Consider the following 25,451-nt stretch of genomic DNA (forward strand, 5'->3'; position numbering starts at 1 on the left):
GATCTGAAACATATAACCCAAAAATAAAGATGGACTACTGTACTACAAATAAAAGGTCTTGCCCTGTTGTCTCCAGACTTTCCATTATGAGTTTAATCTATATTTTTTAAGATTTATAAACCATACATATTTACGAATTTAGCATTAATTAAATGCAATCTGATCCCTTGGGCATCGTGAAATATAGTAAAAGCCATCATCCTCAAAAGGTGCATGTAGACAGTGAGATAATTACCAAGTCACTAGTTACTGAGTTGGTCTAGACAGTTAATAATCAGACCTTTACAAATTAATACATAGGTCACATATTTCAAATAATTTTTGACAAACTTTCTAAAGAAAAATAAAAAATTTGCTAATCTAATCTCAACGCTCAGAGTTGAAACTGATAATCTATAATAAGAACCACTCTTCCTCCTGAGAATGTGCATTAAAGATTAAAGGCCAAATCTGAATTCTTATCCCCTAAAATACTGCTCCAGAGTCTGATTTATGTTCTAGAATGCATACATATATTCCATATATGCCATGGAAAATATCCTATCCAAATCTGCCCCTGAACATTAAATTTATTCTTTTAACTGGAATCTGGAGAATCCCAGCTCTCTTAAATGCAGAGCAAAGAAACAAACTAAGAAAAAAGTATCAGAAAGACAGATTTATACTTAACGCTAAAATAAAGTGAAAAGACTACCAACAGTATTTTGAGAGAGGGGAGAACCCTGAAGTAGGGCAAATAATAAATTATTTCCACACTTGTGACCTAAATGTTTCATATAGCTAACCTAGGCTAATTACAGAAAGAAAGAGTAGAAAAAAGACAAATTCTTTTAGCAAAATATGAGAACTTTTTAAACATTATCACTAGACTATAAGGAGACTAGAGGAGTACAGTCGTGCCACTGCATTTCAGCCCGGGTGACAGAGAGACACTGTCTCTACAAAAATTTAAAAATAAATAAATAAAAAATATATGAGGATTCAAAGTTACTGAATTGTAGTAGGGAACAGTCCAATTAAACAAACAAACAATGAGCTCACACTGGTACAGTTTTATTCCTCAAAAATACAGGAATTAATGGAAAGTAGGAATACAAAATACAGTGTTGTTTTCAAGATTTCTTCATGTCACTTTATAGGAATTCTCAATTTACTGCAGTAAATACTGCAGTAATTGGCATGACTAGGATTCAGTCAGCTCAGTACTTTATATTCAATGTTTTATAAGCAAGAACTTCTTCCACTTTGAAAACTATGCCTAAAAAGGAATTCTCTTTGAAGACTAAAGGAATTTAATTAAAGATAAAGCCACTTGGGTGGCTACATAACACATCAAACAGATCACACTTCAAGCAGAATTATACTTTTCACTTGTAAGTGCATGACTCATAGGAATACAAATGAAGCCATTTTTTTCTGTGTATATCGATTTGGATCCAAAAATCTACATGTAGAAGTACACTATCACATTTGCTCAGTCTATATACTTTGGCTTCAATTTAACTTCACATGAATAAACACTGATTAATGACCTACTGCCAAATAAAAATTTGTTTAAATAACACACTTGAGAATTGTCTTGGACTGGAAACAAAGCCTCAATATTATATAAAATAAACAAAAAGTTCAGGAATATTTTTAAAATATTAACAAAGTCTCAATATTATTAATGAATTTTCATGTCCATACAGAAATGTTTCTAAGAACCTAAAAATAACATCAAGTATTTAAAATTTCCATTATGAATAGTCTTTGGATTTTTATTATAGACTATCAACTGGCAAGTTTAATAGTACCATTTTTATTAACATTTGCTGGGTGTTTATCCCACATGATTAGGGAATAAGGAGTACAATTCAGTGAAAAGTCCCTATAAAACAACATTTAAAAGAAAAAGAAAGGTAGAAATCTCTTAGAAATTATATATCTTCCTTGCCTTTCTAAATGGAACATACTAAAAGTAATGTAAGATTGTATTTATGATTCAGGGTCATCATGATGTAAATTATTCCATTAAAGTACTATAATGCAGTATCAGCTTTAAGGATAGAGCTATAAGAGATATGCTTTAAAATCAGTAAATTAGTTGCTAATTGCCCAATAACTGTCACTCCTGTTGCAAGCAGCCCCATTCCTTTCTGTATCTTGATGAACCCAATCAGTAAACAACCCTAAGCACAATTCTGTACCTGAAGAAAGTAGCTCTCTGCCTCCTTCAACTACCATCTAATACTATATAGACAAAATAAGGGTATGGAGAGATTATCTGAATATATGAAAACAAGGATTACGTATTATTTATGAGATTTATGTGGTAGATTAAAGGGCATAAAGGATCCTATAGGCAATAAGAAGTGAGCTACCAAGAACAATCTCAATGATAAAGGAACTTCAGATAGCAGGCATCATTTTTTGTCAAACACAGTAAAAGCTAAGAAACTACATTGATCAGTGAAACCTTTACGTTAATTCCATAGAAGACAGACGAATGAGTAAAGGAAATGAAATAATCTAAGGTATCATGATAAATGGCATCAAAATTGGATGAAGTTCTTGGATAATGCAGCAGTTGGGCTATGAGAAGTTAATTGACCTTTTGGTAGACAACTGTGATCAGATCACTGAGGCCTCACCTGAATGAAAAAGTAGTAAAAGTTATGAATCCAACAATAATAGTATATTACTAACAATGTACTAGTAAACTGAGTAAAACAAAAAGCAAAAGACAATTTCCTGATCTTCCACAGATAAAAAAGATAAATATTAACCCACTGGCAAGTATTTATTGAGCACCAAGTGATCTGCAGCATGTCAGACATGAAATATATTTCTTTCTCTCAGACACTTTACAATAAGTTAAAAAATAAAACAGATACATCACAGATCAGAGTGAAAAAATTTAAAATGCAAATTAAAGCAAGGTTTTTAGTTTTAAAGCCTAATACTAGGTGATACACAAAGACATAACGGGAGGCACACACATACCACTAGATCAGTGTAAATCAATACAACATTCTGTAATTTGGTGATGACATAAGAGCCTTAAAAAACACACATACAAACAACAAAAATAGACTCTTTGGCCCAGTAATTCCTCTTCTACAAATCTAAGGGGGGGAAATTTCAAAGATTTATGTAAAAGGATATTGTCCTGTAGTGAAATACACACTAGCAAAACCAGAAACATCCCACATATGTGCCAACAGAAAAAATTTAAAATATGATAGTTACATGGTGAAATGTTAAGCAGCTATTAAAAATATTTTTCAAAGAATATTTAATGATATGGGAATGTCTGAGTTAAATGAAAATACCATATGATCTCAGTTTTAGGAAAAATACACATATGCATACAGAAATATTTAAAGTACAAAATATTCATATTTTTCTTATTTGCACTCATCTTTTTTCCAATTACTTTATAAATAAGATTTAACAAAATAATCAATTGTTATTTGCAAAGGCGCATCATGAAACAAAATTAAAATGTAAATGTTAAAAGTCAATGTGAGAGAATTGGCCTGGATTAAGAAGTTTCACATAAAAAATTACTCCACCAGTTTGCAGGAGAGAATAATCTATGTAGATTAAAACCATGAGAAAATGGTTGCAGACGCTGACACTGATCTAAGTAGGTGGAAACTGAGGAAGAACCAAAGATAATGGTTACAACAGATTTTAAAGATACTCGAATATATTCTATTTCATGATTGTTTATATTTCCCCAACATGTGGGCTTTTAAAAAATTCACTTTTGTTATAAAAATAACACTACTTGGCAACTGGTAGAGATTAGGAATCCTTTTCCTAATACAAGGCATTTCTTCTTTCTTACCATCTCTTAAGACAGAGACCATATTATGCAACTTTACAAAAACGAAACAAGTTTGACATCAGAGAGATGACAAACCCAAAGAAATGGCTAGTTATTAAGAACGGGAAAGGCAGAGACCACTCACTGCTAAGCCTTTCTCAATACCTAATTATTTTTAGCGCCATTTTTTCCTAGTCAGAAATTGCCACTTTTGTCTGCAGTGCTCACAAATATTTCACTTAGGTTTTGTGGCTAACAAACCTGCCCCAACCAGCAATATTTAAAATTATTACTGACCCAAACTCAGATGAAGTTAAGCAAACTGACTAAAGACGAAGGAAGTTTCTCTCTTAAACCTCGCCAGAACATGACTGTCCTGAAGTTTGAGGAATCAAAAACGGAATGTGCTTACCACAGTTCAAACAAACACAAAAACAAAAACGGACTCTCCCAGAGTAAGAAGAAAACATTACAAGAACGTCCATCCAGTGCCTGCCCTCCCGACTGCAAAGCCAGCCTCTTTCCTTTCCTGTGGTTTCTGAAAGGGCCAGGATACCGCCTGGTATTTCTTGCTACCAAACACCACGCAGTCTGACTTTTTCCAGCAAGACCGGTCCCTTCCTCAGCACACCGAAGTGACACAAACTTGGAAGCACCATCCCTCAAAAATCCCCTAGATTCTGCTCTATCTCATCTAACTCTAAAGCCCAAATCTACGTTTTCCTGAAAGAACGTGTGAAATAAATAAAATAGGGGTCTCATCAAATCCAGTCTGCTGCGCCTCAGAGCCGCTTCAAAAAAGCCGTCACCACACCCGCAATGGGTGAGGCTCAGCCGATGAGTCAAGGGGCGGGTCCAGGAAACCACGTGTTCTGCCTTCTGCGCACGCGCCAGCCAAAACAAAAGGGAGGTCTGCCAAGCCCCACCCCCCACGTGACCAGCGTCTAGGTCCGCCCCCACCCCTCCCTAGACCCCTTCCCTCCCCAGCTGCCAAGGCTGTTAGGTTTAGCCGTTTAAATTTGGCTGTGGTCAGACCCCTGGCCTAGAGCGCGATCCCGTGCCGAGACCAGAGTCCAGCAGCCCAGAGGATTCGGGGGGCGAAGGGGCTGCCGGTCGGTCGCCTGACCCGCAAGTCCACCCGGCAATCTTCTCCCCTCCCCGCGCTGCCGCCGTCCCCAAGAGGGAAGACCCACCCCCGTCATCCCGCCGCTGAGACGCCGGCCACTCGCCTGCTGGGGCGCCCTGGCTCCCCTCCGCCGCCGCACCTTCGGTCCGGCCGTGGTGGGGGCTGCTGAGGTGATCTCTAGCTGCCCGCCCGCCTCCCCCACCCGGGGCGCCGCTGACTCGACTCCAGAGCGCGCCCCGCTCCCGCCCCGGCCGCCGCCACTGCCGCCGCCGCCGCCGCGGTTTAACAGTCCGCCTGCTGCCCGCAGCTCCGTGCGGCTCGGGGGGACGGAACCCTGCCGCGGTCTGGGAGCAGTGGGCGGGGCCCGGCGCTAGCCAATGGCAACGGGGGAGGGGCAGCGCCATGCAAATGAAGCGGGTGGCGGGGAAACCCCGGCAGGGGGCGGGGCTTGCAGAAGCGGCTCGGAGTGTTCTGGAAGTGGCAGGAGCACGACACCCTTAACTCCGGTGCAGGGGTTACCTCGGCTCCCTCGGAACGGGTTCTGTGCAGCTCCCGCTTCCTCCCTTCTCTTTCCCAGTGCCATCCCGGGCGAGGGGGAAAAAGAAAAACCCGGCCAGGAGACTTCCCACCCCTGCGTTGCTATTTTTGTACCTCCGTGACAGAAAAACAAAACCCTGAGGAAAAGTCAGGCGACTTCATTCCCTGCCGTCCGCGCCGGGGCCTCGACTACTCCTGGAGTCCGCGGCTTTCGCCCGCCGCTCCACAGGCCAGTTTTAAGAGATTTCTCACAGTTGTCAAGTCCGCAAGCATCCGTGCGTTTGCTTTTATTTGGGCCGTGCGCTCAAATCCACTCGTAATTCTTTCTGACCTCCGAGGGGCCCTGACGTAGGTGACATATTTGCCTTGGATCCAACTGGGTGGTTTTATGATTAAAAAAAAGAAAACAGACAAAGCATTTTTAAGTCTCTACAAATCTGGTTTGAGTGGCGCTGGACTTAACTCCCCTCTGCAGTAACGCAGTCAAATAAATAAACGGAGTTTATGTGGAGATAGTTGGCCAGCGACACCCAAAAACACTTGTGAGCGTCTTGCACCTGGCCCCGCGCTCCGCTCACCACAAAACAAACCTGCACCTGGGCACTTCCCCAGCCAAGAACTCGATTTTTTTAAACTAAGCTCTAAATGTAGCTCCTTAGATGTTGTATCACAGTCTTTCCTAAGCACCTAATTTACACATGAAATGATTTAAGGAAGGAAGAGCACTAGGCTTTTTAAGCCAGAAGGATAATAGCCATTATTTTAACCTTATAAATTGGATAAGATCCCGGGGGCGGAGGAGGGCAGAAGTCCAAGGAATTGCAGTCATAACAAAGCGTAATCCGTAACATAGATAACTGGAATTGGAAAATTAGCTACTTGTTCCTGGTTCTTCTAGTAGATTGTGATATTACTGAAATAATTTTTATGACCAGCTGCATTTATTGGAGATATATTTTTTAAATTACTGAATAATTGCACCTCGATATGGGGCAAGGGAAGAATTTTAGGGAATTGATTTACTTTCATTGTAATAAAAATTGTAAGCTAATGATGTGAAAAGTAAATCAGTAAGTATTTATTGGATATTTACCACATTCAAAGGACTGTCCTAGTCCCTGGGGACAGAAATGCAAAAATGAATAAAGTATTTTTTAAAGTTTTGTTTTTTTAATTAGCAGTTTGAGACGTATAATAAGCATGTGTTAAGATAGATCAAAGGAAGATTCTGGATTTGAGTTGGACGTTTACAAGACTTTAGTTGGACGTTTAAAAGTCTTTAGAGAGAGGAGAAAGGCATCAGTAGTTCAGGAGATAGTGTCCTTGGGTGGTTTGAGGAGATGTTGTGTGAATATTTGGGGGGTAGAAAAGTACATTGTCAACTAGATTGAGTAAATCTTGAATGACAGGAATTCAGATTTTAACCTGAGGGAACTGTAGAGACATCAAATCATTTGATGGTACAGTTTTCTCCTGTGAAATAATTTTTTGTTACCAAACAAAATATTTATATATTTGTCAAATGTTTATTGAACACGTTTTGTGATGGCTAATGAAGATATATTAGTAAACAAATTCCCTGTCCTCATGGAGTTTATAGGGGATGACAAAGGGATTAAGCTTTGTAACTACACAAATAGTGATTCATACAGCATTTCTACATATATTATCTAATTTGCTTATCACATAGCCGTGGGAGGTAGGCTGTTTCCAAAACTCTAGATTAATTTTTTTTTTTTTTTTGAGACGGAGTCTGACACTGTCTCCCAGGCTGGAGTGCAGTGGCGCGATCTCGGCTCACTGCAAGCTCCGCCTCCCGGGTTCATGCTGTTCTCCTGCCTCAGCCTCTCCAGTAGCTGGGACTACAGGCGCCCGCCACCAAGACCGGCCTTTTTTTTTTTTTTTTTTTTTTTTTTTTTTTTTTGTATTTTTAGTACAGACGGGGTTTCACAGTGTTAGCCAGGATGGTCTAGATCTCCTGACGTGGTGATCCGCCCGCCTCGGCCTCCCAAAGTGCTGGCATTACAGGCGTGAGCCACTGCACGCGGCCGCTCCAGATTAATTCTTTCATCTTCTAGTCAGCCCTGCCGCCAGCTAAATGTTACAGACCTTACATAAATACTTAAATCTATCAAGCTGTCATACATGTACATTTTCCCTATTCCTTTTATATTCGGTTTAATAGGAATGTGGGGAGATGATTAACAAAATAATACGGGTTTGATGGATATATGAAAGCACAAAGAAGAAAACCACAATCATATGCAAAGTCTGCTGTATTTTATATGTATGACACTGTGCATACTGGTTTTTTATCCCATTTAGCTACATATTAAGCACACTATCCCTTGACACTGAATATTGTTCTAAAGCATGATTTTATTATTTGTAGCATATGCATGCCAGTTTTCCAGACACTATAGAATATCAGTTCTCCTTATTACAAAAATTGATATACTGAATCATTTGTCAAATTATTTTCTATATTACTCAGCAACAGCCTGAAAATTGCATGTAGTTAATGTTTTTTTTAAATCAAGGACATATCATTTAGAAGGTACATTAAAAGCATTCTGATTTCCAAGAAAAAATATAACAGTGGTAAGAATAGAACACTTTAAAATCCAGCAAGAACAAGGAGAAGTAAAGGGCACCATTCTTGCTGACATAATAATTACCTATCTGGAAGCTTTTAAAAATGTCCAGGAAAGCAGTATTACAATGATTTCATGAGATAAACTTCTCTTTTCAACACTGGTTTTTATTCAGTCATTCCTTTCACTCAAGAAACATTCATGCAACACTTAGTATAGCTGACACTGTGATAAATGCTAGAGATAAAGGAGAAAGATCAATCTTTAATTTCAAGCAACTCACAGCCAAGAAGGGGCTTTTCTATCCCACTTCGTTACTTTGTTTTTCTCCATAGCACTTATCAGCATCTAATGTAACATAGATTTTGATTTTTTTACTTTTGTTGTCTATCACCCTAAATTAGACCATAAGCTCCATGAAGTCAGGCGCTTTTGCTGGTTCGCTCATTGCTGTATCCCTAGAGCCTAGGACAGGGCCTGACACATGTGGATTCTCAGCGCATATTTATTGTCTAGATAAATTAATTTTCACATCCCACAAAGTGAATGTTATATTCATTTTCCAGGTGAAAAAAATATGAGGTTCAGTGAGATTAATGTACCTAGATTCTTATGCTAATAAACAGCCCATTTTGAAGACAGACCTGACTGGGTCCAAAGCCAGAGTTCTTTCCTCACTACCTCTCACAGAATAGAAAGCCTAGTCTAGTCCCAGTCCCAGTCCCAGTCCCAGTCCCAGTCCCAGTCCTAGTCCTGTCTAGTCTCTAGTCTAGTCTCTAGTCTAGTCTAGTCTAGTCTCTAGTCTAGTCTAGTCTAGTCTATTGGAGGTTGTACTATTTATTTCTCCACATTTCTATGCCCTGAGAAACTGTCCCCCACTGTTATATTCCAGTATATTTAATTCTTCTTTTATGATCAGGTTTAGAGAGGGAAATAGAAGCACAAGGGCTAAACATGATAATCCCTACTCAGGACAGATTTAGCTTTAACTAACCAGTATCTATAAACAAGCAGACAAAAGGTAGAGGTAGGTAGCAAGACCTATAAGAATCTTCAAACCAGGGCTAAGTATAACAGAGAACAGAACTGGCCCATGACTACAGGGGAAAAAAATGATTCCCTGTGTATACGAATATCCATGGCACTTTTATTCACAACAGCCGCAAACTGGAAAAAGCCCTAAGATCCATCACCTTTGAAAGGATAAAGAGCTGGGCATGGTGGCTCACGCCTGTAATCCCAACACTTTAGGAGGCTGAGGCGGGCAGATCACCTGAAGTCAGGATTTCCAGATCAGCCTGACCAACATGGTGAAACCCCGTCTCTACTAAAAATACAAAATTACCTGGGCATGGTGGCACATGCCTGTAATCCCAGCTACTTGGGAGGCTGAGGCAGGATAATCACTTGAACCTAGGGGGCAGAGGTTGCAGTGAGTGGAGATCATGCCATTGCACTCCAGCCTGGGCAACAAGAGCAAAACTCTATCTCAAAAAAAAAAAAAGGAAAGGATAAAGAAATTATGGTACATTTATATAATAGAATACCACTCAGAAATAAAAAGAAGAAACTACTGATACATAAAACAACAAGGATGAGTCTCAAACAGTATGCTGAGTGAAAGAAGCCAGACACAAAATCATAAATTTGGATGATTCCATTTATATAAAGCTCTAGAGAAAGACAAATCTAACCAATAATAACAGAAAACAGATCAGTGGTTTCTTAGGGTTGGAGTGGGGAGAATTGACTGGGATGGGATTAAAGGGTGACAAAAAAGTTCTATATCTTGACCATGGTGGAAGTCAAATGGGTGCATGCATTTGTCAAAACTCATCAAAATATACTTAAAATGGGAACTCCCTAATGAAAGTGGACTAAGAAACTTCAAGAAGTTCTCAGTCTAAAATTAAAAACTAGGAAAATAGGCTGTGTATAATGTATGAGAAAACTCAAAATAATGATAGCTTTAAAACAGAAGGGTTAATCCTTTAACATATTTTATTGATTCTAAGACACCTTTTTTCCACACTTTAACATTTCAGAGATCAGAATAACTTCACAGTTCATGCAGTAAGAAAGTATTGTATGAGTTTGATTGGCAGTGTTTTTTTTAATGATACATAAATAGTGCATCTTAAGAATCAATGAAATGCAGTAAAATTAGTCTACAGGTTAATTATTCCAGAACTGTTATAACAGCTCCACAAAGTCACCAGAGACCCAGGCTCCTTTCTATTATTTTATCTTCTCCATTCTCAGCCCTGGCTTCCATTTTCAAAGCAATCTCATGGTCCCAGATGGCTGATGGAACCCCAATCATAACTATCCATTTCCCAGGCAGCAGGCAGAAAGAAGAGTAGGAAAGCAAACAGGGCCTTTAAGGTGACTTTCCTGAGTCCCTCTCAACAATTCTACAACTTCATCATGTGGATAAGTTAATATTTTATTTTACTTGTAGCTATTGTAAATGGTTTTACTTTCTTGATTTCTTCTCTAGATTGTATGCTGTTGGCATACAGAAATGCTACTGATTTTTGTATGTTGATTTTGTATCCTGCAACTTACTGAATTTATCAGTTTTAATAGTTTTTTTGGTGGAGTCTCTAGGTTTTTCCAAACATAAGATCATATCATGTAGAAACAAGGATAATTTGACTTCTTCCTTTCCAATGTGGATGCCCTTTTATTTCTTTTGCTATTTTTACAAATTTGCCCCGAAAAAGTTTTACTTCTTCTTTTTAAACATTTTAAGTTCAAGGGTACAAGTGCAGGTGTATTACATAGGTAAACTTGTGTCATGGGGGTTTGTGTTCAGATTGTTTCATCAGCCAGGTATTAAGCCTAGTATCCATTAGTTGTTTTTCATGATCCTGATCCTCTCCCTCCTCCCATCCTCCGTCCTCCAAAAGGCCCCAATGTGTGTTGTTCCCCTCTATGTATTCATGTTTTCTCATCATTTAGCTCCCACTTATAAGTGAGAACATGCAGTATTTGGTTTTCTGTTCCGGAGTTAGTCTGCTAAGGATAATGGCCTCCAGCTCCATCCATGTCCCTCCAATGGACATGCAATGGACATCTCATTTTTTATGGTTGCATAGTATTCCATGGTGTATATGTACCACATTGTCTTTATCCAGTCTGAAAAGATACTCTTTTCAATAAGTAGTGTTGAAACAGTTAGATATTTAGGTGCAAAAAAAGTAAGCCTTAACATGAAACTTCATGCTTTATTAAAAAATTACTAAAGGGAATATAGATCTAAGTGAACAATATAAAATATAACCTTCTTGGAAGAAAACATAGAAAGAAAACCTTATGATTTGGGTTTGGGTAAAGAGTTCTTAGACATGACACCAAATGCATGATCCACAAAATAAAAAAATGGTAAACTGAAATTCATCAAAATTAAAAACTTTTGTTCTGAGAAATCAACTGTTAAGAGAATGAACTAGCTACAGTGAGAAAATATTTGCAAACCACATATCTAACAATGGACTTGTATCTACAGTGGAACAGCTCTGCAGCCGCTGACAACAACAGAGGCCACATAGGCAAGGCTTGAATGGCAGCTGAATCTTGGCAGAATGCTTTGTGATCCTCCTGGAATAGGAAAGCATGGGGGCTTGTGAGGTACTGCTACATGCCATTGCTTACTGGCTTCCCTCTATACCAACGAGGCTGCCAAAGACCCTTTGTCATTATCTCATGGTTTCTGATGAGGTACAAGGCTTCCTGTCTTGCTACCCTTAAGGTACAAATGCAGCTATAAAAAAAACTGCTTAGCAGTATCATGGAAATGGGCTCCTCAGCAATAGGGTATCCTGTCATTCTTGCTGTGGTCATCTGGCTTCTTTTGTTTCACTGTCTCCCTATATAAAGGTAATGAAGAGCTGGCTCCTTTAGCTACTCTTCTTTTTACTCTCTATGTAAGCAATAAACTGAGTCTTAAAAGGTCTTGTTTTTTTGCAGCTGAATCTGTTAGCTTAGCTTTGCCTTGTACTTGACAGTATCTAGAATATATAAAGAATTTTCAAAACTCAACATAAAGAAAACAAACAACACAATTAAAAAATGGGCAAAAGAAAGGTAATATGTGAAAGGCAAGTAAGCACATGATATATTGTTCTGCATGATTAGACATAAAGGAAATTCAAATTAAAACTATGGTGACATACTACTACATACCTATTAGAATGGCAAAAATTAAAAAAACAAAGTGCTGGAGAAGATTCAAAGTAACTGGAACTCTTACATTGCTGGTTGGTCAGCAAAGTGGTACAGGCACTTTGGAAAAACAGTTTGGCAGTTTCTTATAAGTTTAAACACACACTTACCATGTGACACAAGTCCTTTCCTGGATATTTAACCTTAATAAGATGTTAAGATTTAATCTTAACCAATGCGTCTGTAAACAGGTGAATGAATAAACTGTGGTACATGCCTACAGTTAGCACCAAAAAAGGAAGAAGCTATTGACTCATGCAACATGGATGGATCATAAATATATTTTGCTAAGAGAAAGAAATTATTCTCGCAAGATAACATACTATATGATTCCATTTATATGACCATCTCAAAATGACAAAACTGTAAAGACAGATTAGATCAGTGAGTGCCACCAGTAATAGGTATGGAGAGGGTATGACTATAAAGGGCAGAATTTTTTGAGGTGAAAAGACTGTTGAGGGAGTTTTTTGGGGGTGATAAGACTGTTCTGTATATCCTAATTGTGGTGGTGATCACATCAATCTATAAATGCTAAAACTCTCAGAACCAAAAAAGGCAATTTTACTGTTATGTATGAATACCAAAAAAGGGAAAATATGCTATATGTTTAACTTTTAAAATGAAATTTATAAAGAGAAAGGAAAAAGAGAAAAGGGAGGACTGCTATTTAAAAAAGGAGAGAGAGAGAGAGACCAAATACAATTTGTGGACCTTGTTCAGATCCTTATTTGAATAAACTAACTACAAAAGGCATTTTTGATGCAGTCAAGGAAAATGTAATGTGAACTTGGAATTATATATTAAATTTAAGTTTTTTAAAGTATGATAATAACCTTGTGGCTATGTAAAAATATCTTCACCAGTTAGATACATATTCTGAAATACATTTGTGTTTGTGAAGTAGCATTAAATCTGGGATTTGCCCTATAATATGTGAGGAAAAAAGTGGAGGAGATTGGCAAATGTTGAAGCTAGAGGTTCATTCATTATATTGTACTCTATTTTTTAGTAAGTTTGAAGTTTTCCATAAGTTTTTTCTTAAAAATGATATTTTAAAAATTATAGTAGAATTTCTTTTCCTCATTTATTGTAAAGCAGCAGACATAGATCTACAGTTGGTTTCAATCTCAGTGTCAAATCTTTCCAGTGACTCCAAATAAATAAATGCTGTGTGTGCCAAAAATAATACTGTCATGAGAAAAACAGTCTGCTAGAAATCTTATACTTTGAGTAATAAACTGCTAGAATTACTAGATTAGTAAAAATTTGAAGAGTTAGATTTTAAAATAGCAAATCAAAACAGTTTTCAATGACACCATCAAAGAAACAAAGGGCAAGAGTAATTTTAAAGCAATCATGATCCTAAAATTCTTAGCCAAAAAACAAAATTACTCAGGCTTTTAAACTCTCATTTATATTTACACAATGTTTCTTTCTTGCTGTGTTGGTCCAGCCTGTTCTTTTAAGCATTATTATTATTTATCATTTCTTGAGCACTCAGCACTGCATGAGATACAGATGAAGTTCCCTCCCTAGGAGACAACAATCAAAGCCACACAAGCAAAACATAAAGATAGGCTGTTTAAGAAATGAAAACCAAATGAAAAATTAAGAAGCTCATTGTGAATTCCCTTTTCTTGTTTGTTTCAGCTTTAAGCCCGTGATACAAAACATGCTTCTTTTGGGGGTGTAAAACAAGACTGTAGTTGTTAAGATAAAGCCACTGGCTTAGAATAGGAAATATCCCAGAGATCATTGTAAGAAAACATCCTACCTTAGAAATCTTTTCACTTTCTGCTATACATAAATTACTAGAACCTATTCCTAGCTCTGGAGGACTGTAATCACTATGTATGTGTGCACGTGTGTGTGTGAGAAAGCGGAAGAGAAGGAGAGGGATTTAGGTCTGCCCAGCAGCCTTTTTTGTTCCCTTTCTTTTGATAATGCCACACTGCTTCAGAGACTGCTTCTCCTAGTCCACATATTCCTGATGGAACTGTCAATCATAGTCCATTTCTTCCTTACTTTATAATGACAGATGCAGGCCTGAAGCAGCACAAGCTCATTTTTACAGGGCTCATAATGAAGGTCTTCTACAGGGTTCATTAGGCCAATTTGCAAAGAAAAGTAGAAATAAATGGATATAGCATAAATGCTGGCAGTTCTAAGCTCCAGAATCAGGCCCTTGAAACTCCAGTTCCTACAGGTCTTTATGTGAGCTGCTCTGCAATACTTTTAAGCAACTAAACTTAAGTTCTTGCCTAGGGTGGTTTCAATTGGGTTTCTTTTGTCATTTGCACCTGACAAAATCGTGGGAAGGTAAACAACATACCCAAGGTTGAGTGGCTCCTAAATGGCAGTCATTCAAACCTAACTCTGTCCATCTCTACACAATAGACTTTTCCTACTGTGTTAATTTACTTTTTAAACCTACAGACGTTTTATTCCTAAAATCTAGTTTTCTTCAAGATTGGGATTGGAAGGAAAAGAGGCTGCAGTGAAGTGGGGCAGTGTGGAAGAGGTCCGTCTAGTCCTCTATCACTTTCTGGCAGTAGGAGAAAAGTGAAAGCCACAAATACAGTAAAATCTAATAAAAATTATATTAATCCACTTTGCATATGAGAAAGATCCTAAGCTGGCAACTATACAAACTTCCGCCTAAGAGCAAATCAAAGCTGTATAGTTCTAGAAAAGAATGGTATAGGTATAGGGTGATTTCTGCATTTCCAACTGAGGTACCCAACTCATCTCACTGGGACTCGTTAGACAGTGGGTGCAGCCCATGGAGGGCGAGCCAAAACAGGGTGGGGTGTTGCCTCACCCAGGAAGTGCAAGGGGTCAGGGAACTCCCTCCCCTAGCCAAGGGAAGCCATGAGGGACTGTACTGTGAGGAACTGTATATTCTGGCCCAGATACTACATTTTTCCCATGGTCTTTGCAACCTGCAGACCAGGAGATTCCCTCGGATGCCTACACCACCAGGGCCCTGGGTTTCAAGCACAAAACTGGGCAGCCATTTGGGCAGACACTGAGCTATCTGCAGTTTTTTGTTTTTTTTTTTTTCACATCCCAATGGTGCCTGAAACACCAGCAGGACAGAACCGTTCACTCCCCTGGAAAAGAGGCTGAAGCCAGGAAGCCAAGCGGTCTAGCTCAGCAGATCCCACCACCCACAGAGCCCAGCAAGCTAAGATCCACTGGCTTGAAATTCTCACTCCCAGCACAGCAGTCTGAAGTCAACCTGGATGCTCGAGCTTGGTCGGGGGAGGGGCATTCGCCATTACTGAGGCTTGAGTAGGCAGTTTTCCCCTCACAGTGTAAACAAAGCCACCTGGAAGTTTGAACTAGGCAGAGCCAAGCGCAGCTCTGCAAAGCTACTGTAGCCAGACTGCCTCTCTAGATTCCTCCTCTCTGGGCAGGCCATCTCTGAAAGAAAGGCAGCAGCCCCAGTTGGGTTTATAGATAAAACTCCCATCTCGCTGGGACAGAGCACCTGGAAGAAGGGGTGGCTGTGGGCGCAGAGTCAACAGACTTAAACATTCCTGCCTGCTGGCTCTGAAGAGAGCAGTGAATCTCCCAGCACAGCGCTCAAGCTCTGCTAAGGGACAGACTGCCTCCTCAAGTGGGTACCTGACCCCTCTGCCTCCTGACTGGGAGACACCCCCCCAGCAGGGGTCGACAAACACCTCATACAGGAGAGCTCTGGCTAGCATCTGGCAGGTGCCCCTCTGGGACAAAGCTTTGACAGGAAGGAACAGGCAGCAATCTTTGCTATGCTGCAGACTTCGATGGTGATACCCAGGCAAACAGGGTCTGGAGTGGACCTCCAGCAAACTCCAGAAGCCCTGCAGCAGAGGGGTCTGTTAGAAGGAAAACTAACAAACAGAAAGTAATAGCATCAACATCAACAAAAAGGACGCCCACACAGAAACCCCATCCAAAGTTCAACAACAGCAAAGACCAAAAGTAGATAAATCCATGAAGATGAGGAAAAACCAGCACAAAAAGGCTGAAAATTCCAAACACCAGAACGTCAATTCTCCTCCAAAGGATCACAACTCCTTGCCAGCAAGGGAACAAAACTGGACAGAGAATGGGTTTGACGAATTGACAGAAGTAGGCTTCAGAAGGTGGGTAATAACAAATTTCTCCAAGCTAAAGGAGCATGTTCTAACCCAATGCAAGGAAGCTAAGAATCTTGAAAAAAAGGTTACAGGCATTGCTAACTAGAATAACCAGTTTAGAGAAGAACATAAATAGCCTGATGGAGCTGAAAAACACAGCACAAGAACTTAGTGAAGCATACACAAGTATCAATAGCTGAATCAATCAAGCAGAAGGAAGGATATCAGAGATTAAAGATCAACTTAATGAAATAAAACATGAAGACAAGATTAGAGAAAAAAGAATGAAAAGGAATGAATAAAGCCTCCAAGAGATATGGGACCATGTGAAAGGACCAAATCTACATTTGACTGGTGTACCTGAAAGTGATGGGGAGAATGGAACCAAGTTGGAAAATACTCTTCAGGGTATTATCCAGGAGAACTTCCCCAACCTAGCAAGATAGGTCAACATTCAAATTCAGAAAATACAGAGAACACCACAAAGATACTCTTCAAGAAGAGCAACCCCAAGACACATAATCGTCAGAATCACCAAGGTTGAAATGAATGAAAAAATGTTAAGGGCAGCCAGAGAGAAAGGTCAGTTTACCCACAAAGGGAAGCCCATCAGATTAACAGCAGATCTCTCTGCAGAAACCTTACAAGCCAGACGAGAATGGGGGCCAATATTCAACATTCCTAAAGAAAAGAATTTTCAACCCAGAATTTCATATCCAGTGAAACTAAGCTTCATAAGCAAAGGAGAAATAAAATCCTTTACAGACAAGCAAATGCTGAGAGATTTTGTCACCACCAGGCCTACATTACAAGAGCTCCTGAAGGAAGCACTAAATATGGAGCGGAACAACCAGTACCAGCCACTGCAAAAATGTACTAAATTGTAAAGGCCATTGACACTATGAAGAAAATGCATCAACTAATGGGCAAAATAACTAGCTAGCCTCATAATGACAGGATCAAATTCAGACATAACAATATTAACCTTAAATGTAAATGGGCTAAATGCCCCAATTAAAAGACACAGACTGGCAAATTGGATAAAGAGTCAAGACCCATTGGTGTACTATATTCAGGAGACCTATCTCATGTGCAAAACACACATAGGCTCAAAATAAAGGGATGAAAGAATATCTACCAAGCAAATGGAGAGCCAAAAAAAAGCAAGGGTTTCAATCCTAGTCGCTCTAAAACAGACTTTAAACCAACAAAGATAAAAAAAGACAAAGAAGGGCATTACAGGGATCAATGCAACAAGAAACGCTAACTATCCTAAATATATATGCACCCAACACAGGAGCATCCAGATTCATAAAGAAAGTTCTTAGAGGCCTACAAAGAGAATTAGACTCCCACACAATAATAGTGGGAGACTTTAACACTCCACTGTCAATATTAGATCAATGAGACAGAAAATTAAGAAGATAATTCAGGATTTGAACTCAGCTCTGGACCAAGTGAGCCTAATAGACATCTACAGAACTCTCCACCCCAAATCAACAGAAAATACATTCTTCTCAGCACCACATTGTACTTATTCTAAAATTGACCACATAATTGGAAGTAAAGCACTCCTCAGCAAATGCAAAAGAATGGAAACCACAACAAACAGTCTCTCAGACCACAGTACAATCAAATTAGAACTCAGGATTAAGAAACTCACTCAAAACTGCACAACTACATGGAAACTGAACACCACCTGCTCCTGAATGACTACTGGCTAAATAATGAAATTAAGGCAGAAATCAAGAAGTTATTTGAAATGAGTGAGAACAAAGAGACAACATACCAGAATCTCTGGGACTCAGCTAAAGCAGTATTTAGAGGGAAATTAATAGCACTAAATGCCCACAGGAGAAAGCAGGAAAGATCTAAAATCAGCACCCTAACATCACAATTAAAATAACTAGAACAGCAAGAGCAAACAAATTCGAAAGCTAGCAGAAGACAAGAAATATCTAAGATCAGAGCAGAACTGAAGGAGTTAGAAACATGAAAAAGCCTTCAAAAAATCAATGAATCCAGAGGCTAGTTTTTGAAAAGATTAACAAAATAGATAGACTGATAGCCAGACTAATAAAGAAGAAATGAGAGAAGAATCAAATAGACACAATAAAAAACTGATAAAGTGGATATCACCACGATCCCACAAAAATACAAACTACCACCAGAGAATACTATAAACACCTCTACGCAAATAAACTAGAAAATCTAGAAGAAATGGATAAATTCCTGGACAAATACACCCTCCCAAGACTAAACAAGGAAGAGGTCCAATCCCTGAACAGACCAATGACAGGCTCTGAAATTGAGGCAGGAATTAATAACCTACCAAAGAAAAAAAGCCCAGGACCAGATAGATTCACAGCCATCTTCTGTCAGAGGTACAAAGAGGAGCTGGTATCATTCCTTCTGAAACTATTCCAAACAATAAAAAAAGAGGGAATCCTAACTCATTTCATGAGGCCAGCATCATCCGGATACCAAAACCTGGCAGAGACACAACAACAACAAAAAAAATTCAGGCCAATATCCCTGATGAAGATCGATGCAAAAATCCTCAATAAAATACTGGCAAAGCATATCCAGCAGCACATCAAAAAGCTTATCCACCGTGATCAAGTTGGCTTCATCCCTGGAATGCAAGGCTGGTTCAACATACACAAATGAATAAACTTAATCCATCACATAAACAGTACCAATGACAAAAACCACATGATTATCTCAATAGATGCAGAAAAGGCCTCCAATAAAAATCAGCACCCCTTCATGGTAAAAAACTCTCAATAAACTAGGTATTGATGGAATGTATCTCAAAATAATAAGAGCTATTTATGACAAACCCACAGCCAATATCATACTGAATGGGCAAAAACTGGAAGCACTCCCTTTGAAAACTGGCACAAGATAAGGATGCCCTCTCTCACCACTCCTATTCCACATAGTATTGGAAGTTTTGGCCAGGCAGTCAGGCAAGAGAAAGAAATAAAGGTATTCAAATAGGAAGAGAGGAAGTCAAATTGTCTCTGTTTGCAGATGACATGATTGTATATTTAGAAAACCCCATCATCTCAGCCAAAAATCTCCTTAAGCTGATAAGTAACTTCAGCAAAGTCTGAGGATACAAAATCAATGTGCAAAAACTACAAGCATTCTTATACACCAATAATAGACAAACAGCCAAATCATGAATGAACTCCTGTTCACAGTTGCTACAAAGAGAATAAAATACCTAGGAGTCCAACTCACAAGGAATGTGAAGGACCTCTTCAAGGAAAACTACAAACCGCTGCTCAAGGAAATCGGAGAGGACACAAACAAATGGAAAAACATTCCATGCTCATGGGGAAGAATCAATATCGTGAAAATGGCCATAATGCCCAAAGTAATTTATAGATTCAATGCTATCCCCATCAAGCTTCCATTGACTTTCTTCACAGAATTAGGAAAAACTACTTTAAATTTCATATGGAACCACAAAGGAGACAATATAGCCAATTAAATCTTAAGCTAAAAGAACAAAGCTAGAGGCATCATGCTACCTGACTTCAAACTATACTACAAGGCTACAGTAACCAAAACAGCATGGTACCGGTACCAAAACAGATATATAGACCAATGGAACAGAACAGAGGCCTCAGAAATTACACCACACATCTACAACCATCTGATCTTTGACAAACCTGACAAAAACAAGCAATGGGGAAATTATTCCCTATTTAATAAATAGTGTTGGGAAAACTGGCTAGCCATATGCAGAAAATTGAAACTGCACCCCTTCCTTACACCTTATACAAAAATTAATTCAAGATGGATTAAAGACATAAATGTAAGATCTAAAAACCATAAAAACCCTAGAAGAAAACCTAGGCAATACCATTCAGGACATAGGCATGGGCCAAGACTTCATGACTAAAACACCAAAAGCAACTGCAACAAAGCCAAAATTGACAAATGGGATCTAATTAAGCTAAAGAGCTTCTGCATATCAAAAGAAACTATCATCAGTGTGAACAAGCAACCAACAGAATGGGAGAATATTTTTGCAATCTATCCATCTGACAAAGGGCTAATATCCAGAGTATACAAGGAACTTAAACAAATTTAGAAGAGAAAAACAAACAACTCCAATAAAAAGTGGGTGAAGGAGATGAACAGACACTTCTCAAAAGAAGACATTTATGCGGCCAACAAACATGAAAAAAAGCTCATCATCACTGGTCATTAGAGAAATGCAAATCTAAACTACAATAAGATACCATCTGACTCCAGTTAGAATGCCAATCATTAAAAAGTCAGAAAACAACAGATGCTGGAGAAGATGTTGAGAAATAGGAATGCTTTTACACTGTTGGTGGGGGTGTAAATTAGTTCAACCATTGTGGAAGACAGTGTGGCGATTCCTCAAGGATCTAGAACCAGAAATACCATTTGACCCAGCAATCTCATTACTGGGTATATACCCAAAGGATTATAAATCACTCTACTATAAAGACACATGCACACGTATGTTTATTGCAGCACTGTTCACAATAGCAAAGACTTGGAACCAACACAAATGCCCATCAATGATAGACTGGATAAAGAAAATGTGGCACATATATACCATGGAATACTATGCAGCCACAAAAAGGATGCATTCATGTCCTTTGCAGGGATATGGATGAAGCTGGAAACCATCATTCTCAGCAAACTAACACAAGAACAGAAAACCAACCACTACATGTTCTCATTCATAAGTGGGAGTTGAAAAATGAGAACACATGTATACAAGGAGGGGAACATCACACACCAGGGCCTGTGGAAGGTAGGGGGGTAGGGGAGAGATAGCATTAGGAGAAATACCCAATGTAGATGATGGGTTGATGGGTGCAGCAAACCACCATGGCATGCGTATACCTATGTAACAAACCTGCATGTTCTGCACATATATCCCAGAGCTTAAAGTATAATAAAAAGGCCAGGTGCAGTGGCTCACACCTGTAATCACAGCACTTTGGGAGGCCGAGGTGGGCAGAACACGAGGCCAAGAGTTCGAGACCAGCCTGACCAACATGGTGAAACCCCATCTCTACTAAAAATACAAAAATTAGCTGGGTGTGGTGGTGTGTGCCTGTAATCCCAGCTACTCAGGAGGCTGAGACAGGAGAATCGCTTGAACCTGGGAGGCAGAGGTTGCTGTGAGCAGAGATCACGCCATTGCACTCCAGCCTGGATGACAGAGCGAGACTCCATCTTAAAAAATAAAGTACAATAAAAAAAAATTTTTTAAAGAATGGTATCAAAATGTTTTTTCTTCCCTCTCCTCTCTCCAGTTGTAATGGTTGTATTAAAAAACAATGTTTAATATCAACAATACCAAATAAAATGTTTGTTTTCTAAGTTGAGTAAGAATACATCTATTTCCATGTTAAAGCTACTTTAAATTAATGGTTTATTTTTTGTAATTACTTTTAAGTCTCAAATCAAATGTCATTTCCTCACTTTTGAATTTTAAATGCTTACTTTATTATTTACATTGCACTTATGCTTGAAATTATCTCTTTTACATATTCTTACCTTATTTTACTACTTGTTTATTCACTTATTTTTTAGTGATCTTGCCAGTTTTGTTTGTCATCATTGTATTAACAGCCTGGTTTATAGAAGACATAAAGTAATCATCAAGTTAATAAATACATTAACTGTTGCAAAAGAAAAGCCATAGCTTTGATACCTATAAAATGTACCAATATCTTGAAATTAAAGAATGATGGATTATTCTGTGTTCTCAGGTGTCAGCAACTGACAGAACCAAGGCATTCCCTGGTCAGGGTTAGGCAAATACTTAGCTGAGTCCTAAGGGTTTCAAGGCAGTAAGGTATGATGGCTTCCAGCTTCAATGAATGCAGTTCTCACTCAGCAGCGTTTCACAGAGATGTTCTGCATAAGCTTTTGTTTGAAGAAAGAGTTCCATTGCTTAAAAACAGGGGGTTGGAGTACAGTGGTAAAACCCACTGTTCTAGGGAATTTGGAGCAAATGGTAGCCGAAACGAGTTTACATTCTAAGTTATATTTACTTTTCCCTTTAAAAGTCAATGTGCTATCTTATTAATGTTTTTATACTATAACGACATACAATTATTTTTGCCTTGGTTTGAAGATTTGAACAATTTATGCTTTTTAGAATTTTAGAGATAAATGAAACACCTAGGCATCTAGATTCAGAAAACCTTTTACCTTTGGCTACACAAAAAACTGTAAGTTAAACCTTATATTGGTAAACTAGAATTTTCGCTTCAAAGATGTGTCCTTCCACTGTGTTAATCTTATATTTATATTTTATTTCCTTCTCTATAGAGAGAGCAGGTAAAAACATGTTTAGTGTTTCCTCGATTTCCAAGTTACATTTTATCTTGAGCAGATTTAAAACCAGATTAGCTGTAATAGGATTCCAGGATGTGGGCAGATGTCTACTTGTCAAAGACAATCTCTCTTGCAATCAGCTCCTTCATTATTTCATTTGTACCACCATAGATTGGCTGAACTCTGGCATCCACATAAGCTCTGGATAAATCAGAAGATGATTGAATGAATAAATAAAATATATTAGAAACTGTAAATTTTGTCTTACCAGGTAACTCAAACTATTCATTTAATGAAGTACAAACAATAAAAGTCCTTCATAAATTACTTATTTTTTCAATATGGCATTCATCCTAAATTGGAATAATAGTAAAAAATCTATTAAGATGTTAATAATCTGTATAGCTTTGTATTAATTTGATTAAAGAGATTACAAATTCAAAATAAAAATAAGTATGTTTCATCTGATTTAATTTTGTAAAATTCAGCACATATGATAACACTCTTAAAAAGTCTGTTTTAGATTAGGAAATGCACAGGATGTCTTAGTCTCTTTTTGTCTTTGATGTTTCCTAAAAAGTTGAAATCCACTGGTTTTATAGAAAACAAAAGAAAAAAGACACATATTTTCTAGCATTCCCACAACCACTATCACTATCAGGAATATAAACTAATGCTTTAGCAAATATTATTTCCCAGAAAGTTAACAAGTAACTTATTTTTTGGAAATGGTTAATAGTCACTTCAGCGATGTGTGGAGTTAAAATACTAAGCGGCTGAGTCCATTGCCATACCCACACCAAAGAAAAAAAAAAACCCAAATATCGTAAGTTCACTTTTGATAGTCATGATAACAACCATGCCACTGTACAGTTATTTTTATCTTTTCTCATCTCATTTTATCCTCTCAGCTCTGGGATTGGGGAGGGATAAATGTTAATACTATTTTCCTGGTAACTAAAGTAGAGAGAAGTTAATGTATTTCCTAATTAATGGTTGCTATTTAATGGTCACTAACAACACATCATTGGCAGACTGGAATGAGGATGTAGGTATTCTGCCTCTTTTTCAAATATCTTTTTTGTATATTGCAACACTTTCATTGGCCAAAGCACTTAGAGCTAGTTATTGAACTTTGGACTTTCCTGGTAGACACACTCAAAGGCTTTTCTTTTTTTTTTCTCAAGTATAATCTTGGTGTTTTGTTTTGTTTAAATTTGATTTTTAAGACAAATTAAATGTGTCAGCTCTCTAGGAACATACCATTTTTGGACTTATTCTTCTCCATATTCATCAGGGTTCCTTACAAAGAAATGGACACTCAGTAAATATTTACTGATAATGATTTACTGTGTTTCAAAGGAAATTTAGAATCTCAGAACTTTCTGCTGAAAGCTTTAAAAGCTTGAGATATTTATGTTTTCAAACATTTTTTTCTGAACAGATTTTGCTATTCTTTACAAAATCTAGCACCTGCATTTTGAGCACTTACCTACTGTAAGCCTACTTCAGCAGTCCCAATGCGTGTGTGTGTATATATATATATATATATATATTTAAATGGGCTAGGCTTCTTTTTACATTAAAGAAATTCCAATGGAGTAGATAAAGCAGAGATTAGTAGACCTTTTATATGTTACTAATTAAATTTAGTCATCAACTAAAATTAACAGTGAAAGGCAGCAGCAGAAATGTTTAACCACACTGCAATGAAGTTCTACATCTAAGGCAGCTCTTCCCAGCATGGCAGAGAAATCTTCAAATGGCAAGGCTTAAATCTCACTCCTCACAGGCTCGAGCCTAATGAGTAAGACTTAAATAAACTCACATGCTGAAGACCAGTTATTAAAGAAGACAAAAACAAAAAAAAAACAAAATAAAAAAGCAGAGAAAGCACCTCTTATCTATGAAACCAACCCTCAGCAACATATATATAAACTAATGTAGTTTAGTCTGGGGGATATAAGAAACAGAATTAGAAGATTTTTCTTTTTTTTATCAAATCAAAGTCTATACATTACATCCACATATTGCCAATGTGTCTACGTGGCTTTTTGTTGTTGTTGTTGTTGTTGTTTGTTTTTTTGAGACAGTCTCACTCTGGTGCCCAGGCTGGAGTGCCGTGGCACGATCTCGACTCACTGCAACCTCCGCCTCCCGGATTCAAGCGATTCTCATGTCTCCAGAGTAGCTGGGACTACAGGCACCCGCAACCACGCCTAGCTAATTTTTTTGTATTTTTAGTAGAAACGGTGTTTCGCCATTTTGCCCAGGCTGGTCTTGAACTCTTGACCTCAGGTGATCCACCCGCCTTGGCCTCCCAAAGTGCTGGGATTACAGGAGTGAGCCACCGCACCTGGCCTAAGTGCCTTTTTTGATATTAGGCGATATATGGGAAGAGAAATAGCAGTCTAGTTTAAAAATTGATACAATCTTTGAACTAACAAACTAGCCAAGAAAGGTGATTATTGTTTCTTAAAGGGAATATAAGTCTCTCAAACTGAAACCAGAGATTTCAAATAAGCCATCAATCTACAATGTTTGCTTGGTACCAACTTGAAGGAGTTGACTCTGAGAAAACAGAGACCAAGGCTTATGCCACACTCTAATCTTAAGCCATTTAGATGATTGCCTTCTCCCCACCTAATAGGCCTTTCTTAAATGTGAACTAAACCACACAA

General features: G+C 38.3%; 2 protein-coding genes across 4 annotated transcripts in view; both read right to left on the bottom strand.

Moving 5' to 3' along the window:
- Positions 1–22,860, bottom strand: part of KANSL1L (KAT8 regulatory NSL complex subunit 1 like) — a 172,214-nt gene extending 149,354 nt beyond the window's left edge. The window contains exon 1 of one of the 3 annotated variants that reach the window (XM_030804129.1): positions 5,044–5,280. Coding sequence is in view for 1 of the 3 variants with exons in the window: in XM_030804127.1 (XP_030659987.1) it covers positions 4,227–4,299 (73 nt within the window). In the remaining 2 variants the exon portion in view is untranslated. Of the gene's footprint in view, positions 1–4,226; positions 4,624–5,043; positions 5,281–21,984 lie in introns of those variants that run through there. The other 2 variants (XM_030804130.1, XM_030804127.1) reach the window with 2 other exon arrangements.
- Positions 21,910–25,451, bottom strand: part of ACADL (acyl-CoA dehydrogenase long chain) — a 41,444-nt gene continuing 37,902 nt past the window's right edge. Inside the window, exon 11 of the mRNA XM_003254021.2 lies at positions 21,910–22,971. Coding sequence (XP_003254069.1) covers positions 22,878–22,971 — 94 coding nt within the window. The 3' untranslated portion in view covers positions 21,910–22,877. The remainder of the gene's footprint in view (positions 22,972–25,451) is intronic.

Source organism: Nomascus leucogenys, chromosome 22a (genome assembly GCF_006542625.1).
Source record: "Nomascus leucogenys isolate Asia chromosome 22a, Asia_NLE_v1, whole genome shotgun sequence".
In the NCBI taxonomy this organism is placed as follows: domain Eukaryota; kingdom Metazoa; phylum Chordata; class Mammalia; order Primates; family Hylobatidae; genus Nomascus; species Nomascus leucogenys.